Here is an 18,267-nt window from a genome sequence, read left to right on the forward strand (position 1 = left end):
CAGCAACATTTGCACATCAAATTTAAATGTTGATAGGTCATGTATCATGGAAGACAAATTACCAAAGTATTTAGCTATGAAAGCAAATGGTTTGGCAATGAGGATTGGTTAACAAGTAGACCCTGAATAAGATAGATTGATTTAAACAAAGATAACTAACTTCGCTTTACTGAATTCACTCAAGTTTAGCAACCCCTGTTTCTTTGTTTCTCTCTGATAGGACTTTGTCTTCTATGCCCCACGGCTACGCATCAACAAGCGAATCTTGGCGCTATGTATGGGCAACCATGAGCTGTACATGCGCAGACGTAAACCAGACACGATTGAGGTACAGCAAATGAAAGCACAGGCTCGGGAGGATAAACTCAACAAACAGACAGAGCGGTAAGTTCACTCCGAATAACTTACCAAGCAGAAATAATAAAGTCTATATTTGGTGGAAACTGCAAAACGAGAACCAAGTATTTTGGTTGTAACATTTTCTCTGGAATAAGAATGTCAAAGGCCAATACTACCCTTGCATGAAGCTTTTGGGGTTTCCTTTGTGACCAATATACAACCTCTAACCAGGAATCTAATTTATATCTAAGACTGCAGCAGACTGCAGGGCTTGAAGTCAAACAAATTTATCTGAACTAGAATGTATTTTAAAAAGAATTTAACAAGCACTGAGAAAACATTTCAATTGTAAAATGTGTAAGTGGTCTTTGATACTCAACAGAAAGGTATTTGTCAGATTCATAGTCAACAGTTTTTACAGAGAAATTACACAATGAGGTATTTTTATTCTAGTGAAAAACACAAGACCACTGGGACTGAATTCAGGGGCCTTTCAGAGTCAAGTTTGACCCTTGAACAGCACGCCTCATGGTTATTTCTTTTAATACTTAATTTTACAGAGCCCAGCTTCAGAAAGAGGCAGAATTACGCCAGAAAGCCGAGAAGGAGAAGGAAGAATTAGAGAAGAGATTTGAGATGTTTGAGAGACAGCATCAAGAGGCATTAGAAGGTAAAACATCATTTTTGTATCTTCATCTAGCTAAATAATTTAACTGGAAACTGGTTAGCTCGGTTGAGGTATTTAGCATGGACAAGGCCCAACTTCACAGGGCTTCTTAAGCAGACAGTATTTGCTCACTGATTTCCTGCTCAGCAAATTGAAGCTTGAAACCAGTCACAAACATTACATATAACATAGTTTATTGTCACAAATTTATTTATTTGCTTTAAGTTTATGTGCATTATGGATGCTTATTGGTAAGCTAGAATGAAATAGGCAGGATATACACACATGTAAGAACAGTCATGCGCAGCAGACACTTTAAAAGACACTTTATGTGTGTGTAACTCAGAGCTATAACACCATGGGTAGACAGTACACCTCACAGATCCATACCTCACAGATCCATACCTCGATTTGTTTACATTTTATATAAGTATTAAAATTGGGCATAGTAAAATGGCAGAATCTTAGACTTCAAATATAAATCGCAATTTAATCGATACTTTTTGGACGATATGTCGCGGGATTATAAAAGCAATATCGCCCAAGCTTACCAAAGGTATACTTTTTCCGTTTACCTACTTTACTTGATTTAGTGTATAGCCAATCAAAATATCTAGGCAATGTTTTATCCACTTTGTATTGACAGTGTTCTCACTGTGTATTAAATGCAGGATTGTACAGAAAGAGTGACATTGAATCCAATTTGGTGTCACTCAGTCAATAACCTGCGAGATTATATTGATACAGGCTTAAGACAGTGACCAATCTGTCAATGTGGTTGTTTCACTGAGTCAGCCTGCATACATTCTATGGCATTATGCATGTATAGTACTATTGTCTAAAAGAAAGACAATACATTCTCAATGCAGTTGTATAAGCAATAAACATCTGTATGTCCCGGCATGGGCCTCCTGTCACAAGCCTTGCATGGAGGCAATATTCTCTAGAGTGCAGGGGTTATGGGTTTGAGTCCCACTTGAGTCTTACTGTGCTTTTCACCATATTGGTGTATGATTTCAAAATGATATTCCTTATCATTGATGCAGTCATTACATCGTTTAGACATGTTTTCCTTTTTAAAGGCACTGTACACGTTTGGTAATTGTCAAAGACCAGTGTTCTAACTTGGTGTATCCCATTACAGGCATAAAATAACAAGCATACATATGAAAATTTGGGCTCAATTGGTCATCGAAGCTGTGAGAAAAGGATGAAAGAAAAAATACCCTTGCAGGGTTGTATGTATGCTTCGTTTTTGAAAGGGCAAGGCCACTAAGACATTCTCTCTTTGGCAAAGGGCACCCTATGAGGAAATTGTAAATTTCTACTGGAGCATTTCAAGGGCACCAAGGCAATGGCAAGGGGCAACGGAGGCAATCGCCTTCGTTGCCTCCGTGAAGTATCAGGCCGGCCCTTGTGGGATGAATTTGTGTGCTTTCAGATAGGAATAAAAGACTTCTAGGTCTTTTAATATTTTAGTGAGAAATTACTTCTTTAAAAAAAAAATTTGTTACCTCAGAGTGAGTCGTTTCCCACAATGGTTTATACTTTCAACAGCTCTCCAATGCTCGTTACCAAGTCCGTTTTTAAGTTAATATTTGTTTGAGTAATTACCAAACGTGTACCTTCCATTTAAATTAACAAAATTTTACTTGAAGGGATGTTAGCATCAAATTAGTTGGTGAAGTATGAGTGAAACTTGGAGAGAAGGAGGCATGTTTTGTCAGGCATTGATATTAAGCCTGTCCTATCTGAATGTGCTTACTCTGAATGGCTGCAGTTGCAATGAGCTTGACTTTAACCTGTGATTTAATTTGATTTACTCCAGCTGTCCAGAAAGCCAACCTGACTGCTCAAGAGCTGTCTGAGCAGAAAGCCCAAGCAGAGAGAGAAGCTTTTGAGATCGAGCAACGCCGTCTTGAACTTGAGAAACAGAACCTGCAGGAAGAGAAGGAGTTGATCCGTCTACAGCATGAGAAAGAAGAAGAAGCAATGGCTAGACATGAGACGGAAGAACGATTAAGGCAACAGGAAGAGGCACATCGACAAATCCTGGAGGAAAGTGAACGCAAGAAGATGGAAGCTGAGGAGTTAACTCAGAGGGTGAGTTGACTAGTGGTTAAATGAGTCCTGACTTATTTAGATGAGTCTTGGTGGGTATGTGGGTCATGAATGGTTAAGGTAAATAGATGAGTCCCGATTGATATGAGTCTTGCATGGTTTAGAGGAGTAATGAGTTCTGAGTGATATAGATGAGTAGGGAGTCGTGAAAGCTGTAGACGAGTCATAAACAGGGATGTGATTTCTCTGTTTTTAACTTGAATTCCGTTTTCTATATCTATACTCTAGATAAAACCATATGGATAATGGGACACCCCAAACTAGAGATCAATGTATATAAGCAGGTTTTCAGCACTCTGAAGCTTTTGCACTTGCAAGCTTCCACGCTTTGGGCTTGCAAGCTGTCACGCTTTGTGCACATAGTTCATTTTTTTTCCCCCCAATAACTATCACTTCCCTGCATAAGTGATATAGATGTCTGGTTGTGGTTGATTTTTCAGTTGGCCGCCGCTGAGGAGGAGAAACGTTTACAGTCGCTGGCTTATGAGGAAGCTCTGGCATCTGCCCACAAGACCATGCCTAAAGAAGAGGAAGTAGAAGAAGCTGATATGCTGATTGATCATGAGATGCGTTTAGATCAATCTGAGCTGGAACGAGTGACTAATGCTGAGAAGAACAAGAGACTCCAAGAGCAGCTCGATGTAAGTCACCATTTACATATCTCAACATTTTTCCCTTTTCTTTGTTTACCTCAATTCAAGTCAACATTTATTTCATAGTACTCTTATGGAAAGGTTTGCGGTAACACCATGTAATGACAATCTCTAAATGAGTTGGGGTGGTTCTGAAAAGAACCTTTGGTTTCAACTCGACGTTTTGATCAGTATGCTCTGATCGTCTTCTGGCGAAAGCTGCAGAGAAAGCTTCCGGAGAAAGCTTTCTCCAGAAGATGATCAGAGTATACTGATCGAAACGTTGAGTTGAGACCAAAGGTTCTTTTCAGAACCACCCCAACTCATTTAGAGATAGTCATTACATGGTGTTACCGCAAACCTTTCCATATCGTATTTCCACCATGCACAGTTTCAAATCCTTCTCATACTACTCTTCTCAAGATACAACGTATAACAAATATTACAAAGATAAGCAAAATAATGAGCGCAGAGGATGGAGGGAAAATAGTTAATCTATCTTCCGTTTACCAAACTGATCTATGTGCATTTTGTTAATTGCTGTTCCCGTGGGCATTTGAGATCTCAGCTGAGTTCATGTAGCTGAGTTTGATTTCAGTTCAATTTAAAACACATTTGATGATAACAATAACAACAACACTGAGTTCTTATATTGCTTTGTCACACATGATGGGCATTTCAAAGGACTCAGGACGTATGTTTTCCTGTAGGGTATGCAGAGCTACGTTTTGAAGTATGAAACTAGTCCTTTACAGCACCATGTAATGGGTTACAAGATTCTGTGGCGCAATATTACGGTTGCTTTCTATTTCTAGGAAAACTTTGTTTTCTTTATCCACTCCCTTAAACATTTAAAAGTTATCATTTGAAGATCAATCATTTATTTATGTGAAGATTTCTAATGGTGCTTCTTTGTGTGTCCCATTCATAGATGCTGAAGATTGAATTAAAAGAGACTCAGGATTCCAAATTTCAGACAGACAATGATAAACTCCACCAGGAGAACGTCAAAGCAGGAAGAGATAAGTACAAGACCCTTAAGCAGATCCGCCTGGGAAATACCAAGCAGAGAGTAGATGAATTTGAGAACATGTAAATGCTAAACAAACAAACTCAGAAGAAAACCTTGTTGTACATGACACATTGTATTAAGAGATCCTCAGCTTTTCCACCCAGTGCCAATGATTTCAACTACCACTTTGCCATTTTCAATATCATTGGTTTGGATTTATTTGAAACCATCATTGCACTTCTGGTGTGTATTTTGCCAATGTAGGTTGCACTTTGGAAGGGACTAGGAGGCCATTATCACACGGCAGCCATCTTTGATATGGTCTTTTTAGAATCTTGGGCCGTAATCAAATTGGCGTTTACAGCTATAGCTGTTGTTAAGGGTGTTGCTATGGTTGGTGTATACTTGTACGCATGATGACGCAGATATCTAGCAGTAGCCTTAGCTTTACATGTTAGCTGCCCATGTTAGCTTTACATGTTAGCTGCCCATGTTAGCTGCCCATGTTAGCTGCCCATGTTAGCTTTACATGTTAGCTGCCAATTCGGACACGGCATTACATCCATGCTGAGGATAGAAGCAAAACCATCTGGTTCCTGTGCATGAATGAATAAGAATCATGGTGTGTATTTATTGATGCGTACAGACGAACGAGGAACCAGACCAATATGGCTGCAGTGTGGTAATGGTCTATTTGTGTTGTGTGAACAATAAGCACTGTGGTGGAATCTGTTGGCTTGTACACACAATTACAGTTAGACTCAACTTGAATTCTATGCCTGTTATCGGTGCTTATTAATCAACCACCCGTGTGAAGTCCATTGTGAGCCTTGTCTGTTAACAAAAACATGCATGGATTTTTTTAATAGAAAGAATTTAATTACAATGCTTGACTGTTTTTAAAACAATTTGTCATCAGTCAAGGCTTGTCGTGGACTGGTCATGAGGAACTTTGTGTTGTTACTTTTTATTAATTCATTTTAGTTGATTTCATGATAATGTTAACCCAGAAATTATAAATCAAGTCGTTAGTTATTTTGTTGTGTTTATACTGGGTCCCCCACGCAAATTACTTCCAAATATATATTTAAAATATTAAATAAATATCAGAGTTATGATAGAAGGTACTTAGACTGGAAAGTCATTTTGTTTGTTTATGTTTTTAGAGGCATTTTTGTTTTGTTTAAAAAAAACCTGTGTATAAACTTATCTACCACTATTACTGCAGTAGCAACATCTGTGCACATACCGCGCTTTTATTTTATGGCATTTTGTGAAGTATCAGTAGCACCAATTGGGTTGGGATTCAGTGCCCATGTAGGAATTCTTGTTGACTAAGAAATGGGTTAACGTTGTCATTTGTAGATCTGTTTTATGAGTACTCTGAAGCTTGAAGCATATATTATTCTTATCTACATGTAGCTTGGGCAAATTGTATCCAATAAGAAATCTTTGTCCTTTGTAATCCAACAAACCCATCCCAATCCACACCTCCAAGGGCAAACTAATCCTGATCTTGTTGCCAATTCCATTCTTAGTAAATGCCCAAACCACTGCAATCCTGATAACATGACTTTTGCATTACTGAAGCAATTAAAAATGGAGAGAAAAAAAGTGAAAGAGTTTATGGAGGTTTAGTTAGCCGTATCAGTGATAATCAAGCACTTTATTACTCAATATATAGGCCTACAAGATACAATGGAATTGTGGTTCAGTTTGTTGTCGTGTCGTGGGGGAGAAGTTTACGTTGCCTCAAAAAGTTTGTTATAAGCACATGCCAAAAATCTTGATTGCCTTATTACTGTCATTTGTTAGGTTGCTGTACATAATGCGATGTGAAATGACATTTCTGGCAATGAATGCAAAGAAATGTATTGAGATATTTTACATGAATGAAGTGCCTTGACTTGTTAGCTTTATCTCAAAGGCTTCTTAATAACTGCTTTGAAACACATGCATCTTTTGCCAAGCAATGGTTTAATACACATAAAACTGGAGTTGTTGGGCCTCTATGTGGCAGCAGACTAACAGTAAGGTTTTTGAAAATGCACTAGTTCGCAAATGCATTTTACACGCGCCCCGCGTGTTAGCCATAAAATGAGGTGCATGCTGGTCTAGATATACCAAATAGTCATAATCTGGACCAACATGCACCTCATTTTACGACTAGAAGTCCTTACGGGTTTGTGTGCTGCCACCTATCTTCAAAAAAGTCTCCAGCAAAAGTTGAACCTAAGATTGTAGTGAGTTACCTGTCTAATGTTAAAGTGCCACACGTTGTCTATTAGGGTGAGTTTGCTTTTGTGTTTTTACATTTCCTTTTTGAATTGATAAATGTGTAGAAAAAAGTATCACTTTAATAAAATAAAATAAAACTTGTTTTCTTTTTTTATTTGTTATCACGTTTAGCCTATTATTCCCTATATAAAATATTTTCTAAGAAATTTATACCTGTTTGGGCATAATCAAAATAATTATAGGTTTAAATATTCTGTTTTAATTTTGCTTCGAAATATGGATTGGAAAAAGTAAAAAAAAGTGTAGCAATATAGGCAGGCGGTTTGTATATTTTAGAGATCAGAGAGATAAAATCCAAGGGAAATATCAGTAATGGAGTGTTCCTTTCTGTTGTTGAGTTTGGATTCGGGTATTAAAACCAATCAATTAAAGCCGTAAGAGCCAATTATTTATTATTCTTGGATTAAACAATCAAAGTGGGAAATATTCATCCTGCATGGAAATTTGCGAGTGTGTGGCGTAGGTTTGGGATCAAGCATAATTAACAGCAGACGTATGTTTAGAAATACAAGCAAGGAGTTTTTGTTCTTCTAGTTTATGATTCATGTACCCTCATGGCTGTTTCAGTACTCAACAATTTTAAAAAATGCCATCTGCTGCTTTATTGTAACTAGATTATTATAAAAAAAACAAAGAAAGACAAAAAAAAAAGAATCAAGAAAACCGGTGAAATCGATATTTAATATGCAAGCTGTAGTTGTAGACGTAGAGTAGCTGGGAATTTATAGATGGACAAATATTTTGAAGGCTTCTGCAAGCAAGGATAAATTTAAGTTTATTTACATAAATGTATATGTATACTTGCACATAGTGGGATCTTGTATTCCTAAACATTTGATATAAATGTGTGATTGCGATGGAAAACATGAAATTTGATGATTATTTTTGCAGGTCTTTGTTTATATAGAATAATGTTGACATTCCGTTATTTGGGCGAGATTTCAGCTTGTAGTATTAGGTTGAAATTAGGGCCAAGTTCATGGTCCACAAGTTTGCTAAGAGAATGTTTGCGTAGCAGAAGCAGTCCTTTGCTAGACACTGTAATCTGACCCGGGCTTTAGTTTCAGCTTAATCTATCATGTTCTGTAATCTGACCCGGGCTTTAGTTTCAGCTTAATCTATCATGTTCTGTAATCTGACCCGGGCTCTAGTTTCAGCTTCTACCATGTTCTGTCATGTACAATGCTTCCAAACTATATATATTTGCATAGGGTTTGCTCCCAGGCTTTGCTTTCTGCTTCAAACAATATAGACCTTACCCCAAATACTCGGTACGCGCACAATTGACGTGGAATGAGGTGCATGCTGGTCTAGCTAGCTATCAAATCTGATCACTAGCTAGACCAGCATGCACCTCATTCAACAGTTTGCGCTTAAGCAATGGTATTTGCGAAAAGGTCTATGGAGTTGTGTCCTGATTTGATAGGGCTCCCTCTCTAGTTTTATCAGGTTCAACCATGATCTCATTTCTAGAGTGACCCATTCATAACCTGCTTTATAACACATGCATCATATTTTATGAATATTGCAAAGATTGTGTGTTATTAACAACAGTTTGGTGCTCAACTTAAACAAAAGTATGCCCTCATTTAAAAAAATAACTGAATTCTTACAATTTTGTCTATTTCCAATCACATGCATCTATAGGTGTTCCTGTATTACAGAGTTTATAATAAACATTGACAGTTGTGTTCAGTTTTAAATGTATGTATTGGACTGTGGATGCAGTTCATTCACAATGATATGGGATTAAAGTGTCCAGTTATAGGGCATAGACTAAACGAAAAGGTGTCGTATTCCAAAGAAGTGTAATTTACTGAAACATTTCCCATAAAAGACATTTCCCATGCTACATGGGCCCAATTTCATGGCTCTGCTAACTGCTGAAGTCTGCGCTTACGTTTACCATTCTCCATTCTCATGCAAGCACTCAATTTTTGCGCTACATGTAGCTGTGTGAGCGAAAAATGTTTAGTAACTTGTAGTGCGCACAAGCCAAACTCCCTTCTAACTTGTGAAATGCGCTTGATGTATGCACCGAATTCCCTGCTTCTGCAAGCCCCGATTATTTGCTTATGGTAAGCTGAGCCCTAGTCATGTCATCACATTCCACTAGTTACTATTGAGCTCATCGAGTACAAATGTCGCCTTGGAACATTGTAGAAGAAGACACTACCTAGTCCCTTACAATGTCCAGTTGTATTACTGTAATAGACTGAGCCAAATGTGAACAATTTTCCCCAAGTACAAAGAACAGGGGGAGACCTGTTTGCTCAATCGGGGAGACTGTGTACAGGAAGCGACTGACCCAGTTCAATACCTGGTCTTGTACACCTACACAGAGGTTTGTGCTTGGGAAAAACTAGAAAAATATCAAGCTAGTTTTGCTAAAATTATATTTGTTAAAGGCAGTGGACACTATTGGTAATTACTCAAAATAATTATTAGCATAAAACGTATCTTGGTGACGAGTAATGGGGAGAGGTTGATGGTACATGTATAAAACATTGTGAGAAACGGCTCCCTCTGAAGTGCCATAGTTTTCGAGAAAGAAGTAATTTTCCATGAATTTGATTTCGAGACCTCAGATTTAGAACTTGAGGTCTCAAAATCAACCATCTAAACGCACACAACTTCGTGTGACAAGGGTGTTTTCTTCTTTCATTATTATCTCACAACTTTGATGATCGAATGAGCTCAAATTTTCACAGGATAGTTATTTTATGCATATGTTGAGATACACCAACTGTGAAGGATAGTCTTTGACAATTACCAATAGTGTCGACTGCCTTTAACTCAAAAGTTGTGACTACATGTACTCGGACAACTTGATTCTCCCTGGGCACCTGCTGATCTTGGTCAAGTTCCTGTGTTGGTAATATCTATCCCAAAAGCTTATATTCATACAGCAAATAAGGTGTTCAGACCATTTGCTTTCATCACAGCCATTTGCTTTCATAACAGACCATTTGCTTTCATCACAGCCCATATTCATACAACAAATGAGGTAACAGACCATTTGCTTTCATCACAGCCTCAGTTGGGTTCTATTGTCTCTAATTGAAGAAATAAAAGTTGGTTTACACTGTAATGGTATGATTACAGCATACCATGTCTATGTATACGGCAAGAAAAAATTTAAATGCATGGAAACTCAAACTTTTAGTAAAGTTATCATTTATTGAAATTGCAACAAGTATAACCGATAACATAGCAATTAAGTTCATTGAATAAGTACAAGACTAGCTTCTGCAATTAACGCATTGTTCTGCCATGGCTTTAAAAAAATACCATTACAAATATCACTTGTAAAATGTTCAAACTACATTGGGATGGATTCAATACCAATATTGTTACAGTCCATTATTACATTTCAATTAAGCAAACACTAAGATTCAAAATTTTAGAAACGATTTAAATTATAACTTGTTAACCTGGAGGCTGTCAATTTCGCGAATCATTTAATTTATTATTTTTTGACAAAAGGCAAATTAGATTTAAGAGTAATGCCCAGTGACTGGGTATGATATATTGATTATATTGATTACACCAAATGAAATATCCATCATGAATTCTGAGAAATCTTTAAATGATATTTTCTCAAATTTAAAACTGGTTATTAAACAGCTAGCAAATCTGTTTTATTACATAAATAAAGAAAACTTACTGTGTAGATTAAAAATAATTGAGTGTAGAACAAAGACAATACTAGAGCAAAACTTGAACAGTTCACCTCTAGCACGTTAATCCGGAGGTCAGGTTCAACTCCAGATCTAGTCAATGTTTCTTTGTTCAACCATAAACCTGCATTATTATTAATCCAACTACCACCAACTTGTTTAAGACATTTGTTTAAACTGAGGAATAGGCCAGTTACAAATGAGCCTACATGTACTTGGCATAATTGATTATGTAAGCATTTTTCTGTTATGGATTGCGTGGTAATATAAACCCATAAACCAAACGTACATGTAGTTCTCTCTTGTTGGACTAATGCCTCATCCAATGAAGTTCACTCACTCAGTCACTCACTCCGTCGACCCAAGTGGTGATTCAAACGCTCAGTCACTCACTCCGTCGACCCAAGTGGTGATTCAAACGCCCAGTCACTCACTCCGTCGACCCAAGTGGTGATTCAAACGCCCAGTCACTCACTCCGTCGACCCAAGTGGTGATTCAAACGCCCAGTCACTCACTCCGTCGACCCAAGTGGTGATTCAAACGCCCAGTCACTCACTCCGTCGACCCAAGTGGTGATTCAAACGCCACCCATCACTTGTTTAATGCACAATAATATAAACATTGGTTATATTTATTCAAACAAGTAAAAATTTACAAATAATGTTATGGCTCTTAAATTCTGTATATTAGGCAAAAACAATGCTGGAACTTCCTTAAGGCCTTTATCATGACATCTTGTGTTCAGTAAATATTACAGCTTTCATTCATTTTTACAGAGGGAGACCAGACTTTGTTTCCATTTAGCCTCACTTTGGCTGCATTAGATTGAATAGAAAAAAAAAGTAAAATGGCTTCTTGATAAATGATATTTCTATTTCATTACACTTTAAGTAATAAATCACAAAGATATTGCTAAAATATAGTGCCAACATAGAGCCAGATAACTCCATGTATGTGTAAGCGCCTCACAGGCTGCCTTGCTAGCACAGCTCTACAAAACGAACATATTATAGCAAGATTGAGATTGGCTTTGACCTTCTACCATTGACTGCTGCTCAAGTTCAACTCATAGACCAAACTGGTCTGCTCAGTGGTGCCTTATGAGGAGAAGACTGCTTTTAGTAGGATCTTGTCCCGTCTCTTCTATATCGGCACTACCCAGTACATCTACACAGCAGCCATTTGTAATTCCAGTACAGAGGAATTGATCTACACTATCAATGACAATCAGTGAATGATCACAAAGAACTCAAAAGACACCGCAACAATGAAGCTTAAGTGCCTGCTCCTCCTTGTGCTGGTAAGCCAATTGTTCACCTATATTCTTCTCCACCAACAACACTGGGCTGAAGTAGTTAACAATCCTGTTAACAATGGTGCGGCTAAACGTCGCATTGTGCATGCTGGCTTCTGTAAGGCTTGCATCCTCTACTACAATAACTCCACTGCTACCTTCAATGTGACATTAGTAGCGTGTGGGGACATTGAGCGTAACCCTGGTCCAAATACAGAGCAGATTCATCAAAGAGACTATCATTCACAGCAATCTAAAATATCATATACTTCAGCTCACTTTTTGGCTATTAGAACTACCTGCCCAAAACTACCTGTCTCTCAGCACACTTGGTTCACCATTAAAAACCTGCAGATTAACTCAAAACCACCTACGCACAGGGGTATCCGAGCTGGTACTCGCAAGGCCAAACATCGTCTGAATCACGAATCAACTGACTCGGACCACACATCCACTGACTCAACTCCAGTTACTCCTCCTGCCGATCATCCAATAAACGAAACAACTCAGCTTGGTTTAGTAAATTGCCAATCTGCTTGCAACAAGACTGAGCTCATCAAAGACCATATAAATGATTATAAGCTTGATATAATGGCTTTAACGGAAACTTGGTTTCGTTCGGACGAAGATACACACACCCATGACGTCACTCCAAGAGGGTTTCAACTAGTGCACACCCTTAGAATAGGGCGAAGAGGAGGTGGTGTTGCAATTCTCTATAAATCAACACTCTCAGCGTCCGTTGCCATGCCAGCCACTCAGCCTACTTCCTTTGAATCCATTCAAGCAGATTTCATCCACCACGGTAACGCCAAACACTTCCGTATCATTGTTCTATATCGTCCACCACCTTCCAAAAAAGCTAACTTTCCATTCAGCACGTTTATTGATGAGTTTACTGATCTGCTGGACAGCCAGGCACTGTTCCTCGGGAATCTCATCATTCTCGGCGATTTTAACGTGAACTGGGGTGATAACTCCACTGCCCACAGTCGACTCAGTGATCTCCTAATGCAGCACGACATGCAACAACTAGTCAACACCGGAACTCACACGTCTGGTCACGTAATAGATCTTGTGATCACCCGACATCCTCATTCCCTCATACTATCCACCACAACAGCAAACTTCATTTCGGACCACTGCGCTATCCACTGCCAGCTTGACTTGGAGAAACCCAAATACATAAGGCGTCAGGTTACCTATCGCAAAATAAAGACAATAGACCAGGTCAAATTTAAACAGGACATCATCGCATCTTCCCTCTTCAGCAACCCAGTCGACCCCCTCATCGATCAGTACAACAACATTCTCAGAGTACTGCTCGACACCCACGCTCCAACCAAGACCTGTTCCATCATTGTTAAACCTATGGTTCCTTGGTACAACGAGGACATTGCTTCAGCTAAACGCAGGCGTCGACAACTCGAACGACGTTGGCGCTTAACGAGTCTCCAGGTTGACCGTGACATCTACAAAGCTCAGCGAGAACTGGTTAAAGTTAAATTCAAGAACCACAAGGCCAACTACTACTCCGACAAAATACGTGACTGTGGAGGCGACCAAAAAGCCCTTTTCCCAAGTAATCAACAATCTCATGCACAGGCAAACCACTCCTGTTTTCCCATCATTCCCAAACGCCACAGCAATGGTTGACAGCTTCTCTGATTTTTTCAGAGAAAAGATCATCAAAATCAGAGACAACATTTCCCTACACACTGAACCCTATGCTGACCCCCACGTTGAAGATTGTGAGTTCCACCAAGTTCCCCTCACAGCATTTACTATCGCCTCGAATCAAGAAGTCACTAAGATAATCAAGAGCTCCCCCATGAAGACTTGTGCTCTAGATCCAATTCCATCAGCCATGGTGAAAGAACACATCGACGTGTTGGTTAAGCCCATAGCGGCAATAATCAACAGATCTCTTACCTCAGGTCACTTCCCAGATTGCTTGAAGAGGGCTCTCATTACTCCAGTTTTGAAGAAACAGTCTCTCGACAAAAATGATTTAAATAATTATCGTCCAATTTCTAACTTATCATTTGTGTCGAAGGTTGCTGAAAAGGTAGTAGTCGCCAGATTGAATGCCCACCTCACGGAGTATGGCTTGCGTGATGACTTCCAATCCGCTTACACTAGTTTCCATAGTGTAGAAACAGCTTTGTTGAAAGTCCATAATGACATCATGATTGCCATTGACAACAAACGGGCGGTTCTACTGGTGCTACTCGACCTTTCAGCAGCCTTCGACACAATGGACCACAACATCCTTCTGCATAGATTACATTTTCAATTTGGGGTTCAGGAAACTGCCATCAACTGGTTCAAGTCATATTTGCATAATCGTACTCAGTCTGTTCACATTTCAGGGAATCTATCAAAAAACTCTGATCTAATATACGGTGTGCCACAAGGATCTGTTTTGGGACCTCTACTTTTCACCTTGTACATTTCACCCCTTGGCCGCATTGCCCGACACCATGGTCTCCACCCCCATTTCTACGCAGACGACACACAACTTTACGCAACATTTTCTCACAATTCACCCAACGATGATATTCACACACTGCACATCTTTGAAACATGCCTGGACAGTATTAGCAGGTGGATGACAGCCAATTTACTCAAGCTCAACGCTCATAAAACTCAGTTTCTCATCATACGCTCACCACACCTCAGACAGGAAGTCAACATCTCTCACATACGCATTGGTAATGCCCTGGTTGCTGCTTGCTTTGATGCGCGTAACCTTGGTGTTACTTTTGACAGGTTTATGAACCTTGACCGACATATTACATCAGTCTGCCAATCTTCTTACGCGCATCTACGACGCATAGCTGCAATCAGGGCATCACTTTCACTGCATACAGCTGAACAACTCATTCATGCATTTATCTCATCAAGACTGGACTTTTGCAACAGTCTACTTACAGGACTACCTCAGCAATCACTAAACCGTCTTCAAAAAGTCCAAAACGCTTCTGCCCGCTTACTCACCAGAACCAAATCTTCCGATCACATAACACCCATTTTATATAATCTCCACTGGCTTCCTGTTAAACATAGAATACAATTCAAAATCTTGCTTCTCACATTCAAGGCCCTCCATGGGTTAGCACCTTGCTACATTACACATCTTTTACAACAACGTAACATCAGACCAGGCCTTAGATCATCATCATCATCACACATACTCTACGTTCCAAAACTCGTCTGGCAAGTTACGGAGACCGTGCTTTTTCCAGCTGCGCACCGCGTCTCTGGAATTCCTTGCCAGACGAGCTGAGGGAAACACCTGATCTTTCTACTTTCAAACACAACCTCAAGTCTCATCTGTTTAATTTGTCAGCTGACTAGCTTCCGGCGCCTTTGAATGGATCTATTCCAGATACTGCGCGCGTTATAAATTTTATTTTATTATTATTATTATTAAGTAGAGCACTCACTCCCAGAGGTAGAAGGTTCAAATCCTCATTCAAGTAAATTAGTATGTGTTCGCACCAAACATTACATGGCTTATATCACTTTAACATAACTGTCTTTAGATTATGTACAGTCTTTTAAAGTACAACATCGACAAAATAAACAACTTATCCATCAAAAAAGAAAACAATTAGTGAACGCTTTGGTTACATTTCATTCTCTCCTGTGAATAATTTCAAAGAGCTACAAAGCACAAAAATAATAGCTTGAAACAATCTGGCTTATCAAGCAAAAAGGTTAACAGCTAAAATATCATGCCAATGTGTGCTGCTCGTAACTGGTTCCTAGTTTATTTGTCCTTAGCAGAAGCAACGATGTTGCTTAATAGCTCTATGAAATTTGGCACAAGTTAAAACAAAATGTTGGAGAAAAAACAAATTGTCATGACTTATTTTATTTCAGAAAGAAGAAAAAAACGACCCAGACAAACCGATAAATTCCTTGTAGATAACATTACACTTCAATATAGAACTGAGTTAAAACACAAAGTTGCTAGATGTAGACTATAAAAATAACATAGTATACATATATTTCACATGCAAAGATTAAGCAGGGGTGGCCATGAGTTATACTAAATCAGATATTTAAAGTTTTTGTAAGACTTGTGCTGTGCAGGTTGTAACGTTGATCACAACCCTTCACCAAAAGATAAGTGACAGGCAGAAGCTCCGTCTAAATGTGACAACAGTACTTCATTAGGGGATGTTCATGTATAGTTATCTTATTCAGGTACATGTAGAGAATAGCATCAGGAGGTAAGAACTACCGAGCTTGAAATAGTTAACCAATTCGCATGGAAGCACTGTTTCCAATGCCCGAGATATACCTCTACCAACTAGGCACATCATTGTGATTTTCATTAAAAATACAAGTTGGTAAACTGTATGACATAAGTTCAGAATGGCTGACATAACTTAAGAAAAGCCTTTTAAGGCCCGGTCACACAGGCCCTGATTATGAGAATGAAAACGAGAACGATAAAAAAGCATGCCCTCTCAATTGGTTGAATTGCTCCCACACCGATCGAGGGCATGTATTTTGATCATTCTCATTCTCATTTTTGCTCTTGTTAAAGACAGTGGACACTATTGGTAATTACTCAAAATAAATATTAGCATAGAACCCGAACTTGGTAACGAGTAATGGGGAGAGGTTGATGTATAAAACATCGTGAGAAACGGCTCCCTCTGAAGAAACTTAGTGTTCGAGAAAGAAGTAATTTTCCACGAATTTGATTTAGAGACCTCAGATTTAGAACTTGAGGTCTCGAAATCAAGCATCTGAAAGCACACAACTTCGAGTGGCATAGGTTTTTTTTTCTTTCTATGTTAACTCGCAACTTCGATGACCGATTGAGCTCAAATTTTCACAGGTTTGTTATTTTATGCATTTGTTGAGATACAGCAAGCGAGAAGACTGGTCTTAGACAACTACCAATAGTGTCCAGTGTCTTTAATAACGGGCCCGTGTGACACAGCCTTTAGCCATGATTGGCAATTCAGGTATATCTCATTTTTGTGTGAAATCGAGTGTTAACTATGTAGCACATATCTTAATTTGATACTGATTATGCATACAAGAATGAAAGTTTAAAATAAACATCAAAATACAACATTTTATTGTTACTAAAAGGAAGACAACACAAAATACAATCCACCATCAACCAGAACCTTTTATAAGCATAGAGAGCAGTTCCTAAGCTTCAACAAAACTAATATAAATGTACTTGGTGGGTGAAACAATACTCTAAAATGAAGAAGATCAAAAGGAAGAACCGATAGTTGAGATTGTCGAATGCCAGTTTGGTAATCAGTTTCTCTTGGTTGCACGGTAGTTTGACAAAGGCGCTGGTTTGTGATTGTATGAAGCCACACTGGTTTCAAAAGACTAAAATTTGCTGCCTTATAATTTGATGGGGCAGGCTAAATTTGAATAACATTGATTCCAATAAGTTATGTTACTTCATCCAGAGGGAGCGTTTTTCACAATGTTTTATACTATCAACAGCTCCCCATTACTTGTTACCAAGGTTTTATGCTAATATTTATTTTGAGTAATTACCAATAGTGGCAATGGTATTTGGCGACATTTCAACAGCTACCACAGCTAGATCAGCTCTGCCAGTGTTGAAGAATTATAGGCAGACATTCGCGATCTAGCCGTAGCTGTAGCCGAAGTCGCCGTTTGCTGAACGGCTCGAGTATAAATCATCTTAGGTATAGTGCATAGTGCAAAATTTTCAACAACTTTGGTCTCAATGTCATGTCTCTGCTGACTGCAGAATTATGGGCTACTTTAGGAGTGCAATAAAATCAGTACTTTTTATCAGTAATAAACAACAACAAGGGGATCTGACCGAATTGTTTTTAAACAAGAACTGCAAGTCATGCATAGGGTCAAGGTCTACTACTGGCAATTCTTGGGCATTAAAAAAAATCTCAGAAAACCCCCAGCTTCCCAACAAAATAAGATCAAATAAATAAAACAAACATGTGAAAAATATTACACAGATATAAATTTCCATTGTATAAATGAAGTGAGTTGTATAAATTCAAATAATTTGAAGGCTCCTTCTACCCTGAATGGATGTCCATTCCCTCTCCCCCATCCCATTTGGAATCTGACCTTTGAGATTAAAACGTTTTACTGCAGCAAAAAGACAGAGGTGAAAAGATTATACTAGTACATGTATGTAATGAATACTTGATCTTATTATATAAACAAGTTTTTGTGACTA

The 18,267-nt window shown here is 38.6% G+C and overlaps 1 protein-coding gene across 1 annotated transcript in view; it reads left to right on the forward strand.

The window, feature by feature from the left end:
• LOC117297013 (radixin-like) overlaps window positions 1–7,720 on the forward strand; it is a 30,398-nt gene extending 22,678 nt beyond the window's left edge. Inside the window, exons 10-14 of the mRNA XM_033780135.1 lie at window positions 221–384; window positions 900–1,009; window positions 2,835–3,109; window positions 3,568–3,768; window positions 4,691–7,720. Coding sequence (XP_033636026.1) covers window positions 221–384; window positions 900–1,009; window positions 2,835–3,109; window positions 3,568–3,768; window positions 4,691–4,855 — 915 coding nt within the window. The 3' untranslated portion in view covers window positions 4,856–7,720. The remainder of the gene's footprint in view (window positions 1–220; window positions 385–899; window positions 1,010–2,834; window positions 3,110–3,567; window positions 3,769–4,690) is intronic.
• The last annotated feature ends 10,547 nt before the right edge of the window (window positions 7,721–18,267 follow it).

The sequence above is a fragment of the Asterias rubens genome, chromosome 11 (assembly GCF_902459465.1).
Source record: "Asterias rubens chromosome 11, eAstRub1.3, whole genome shotgun sequence".
NCBI classification, from domain to species: Eukaryota; Metazoa; Echinodermata; class Asteroidea; order Forcipulatida; family Asteriidae; genus Asterias; species Asterias rubens.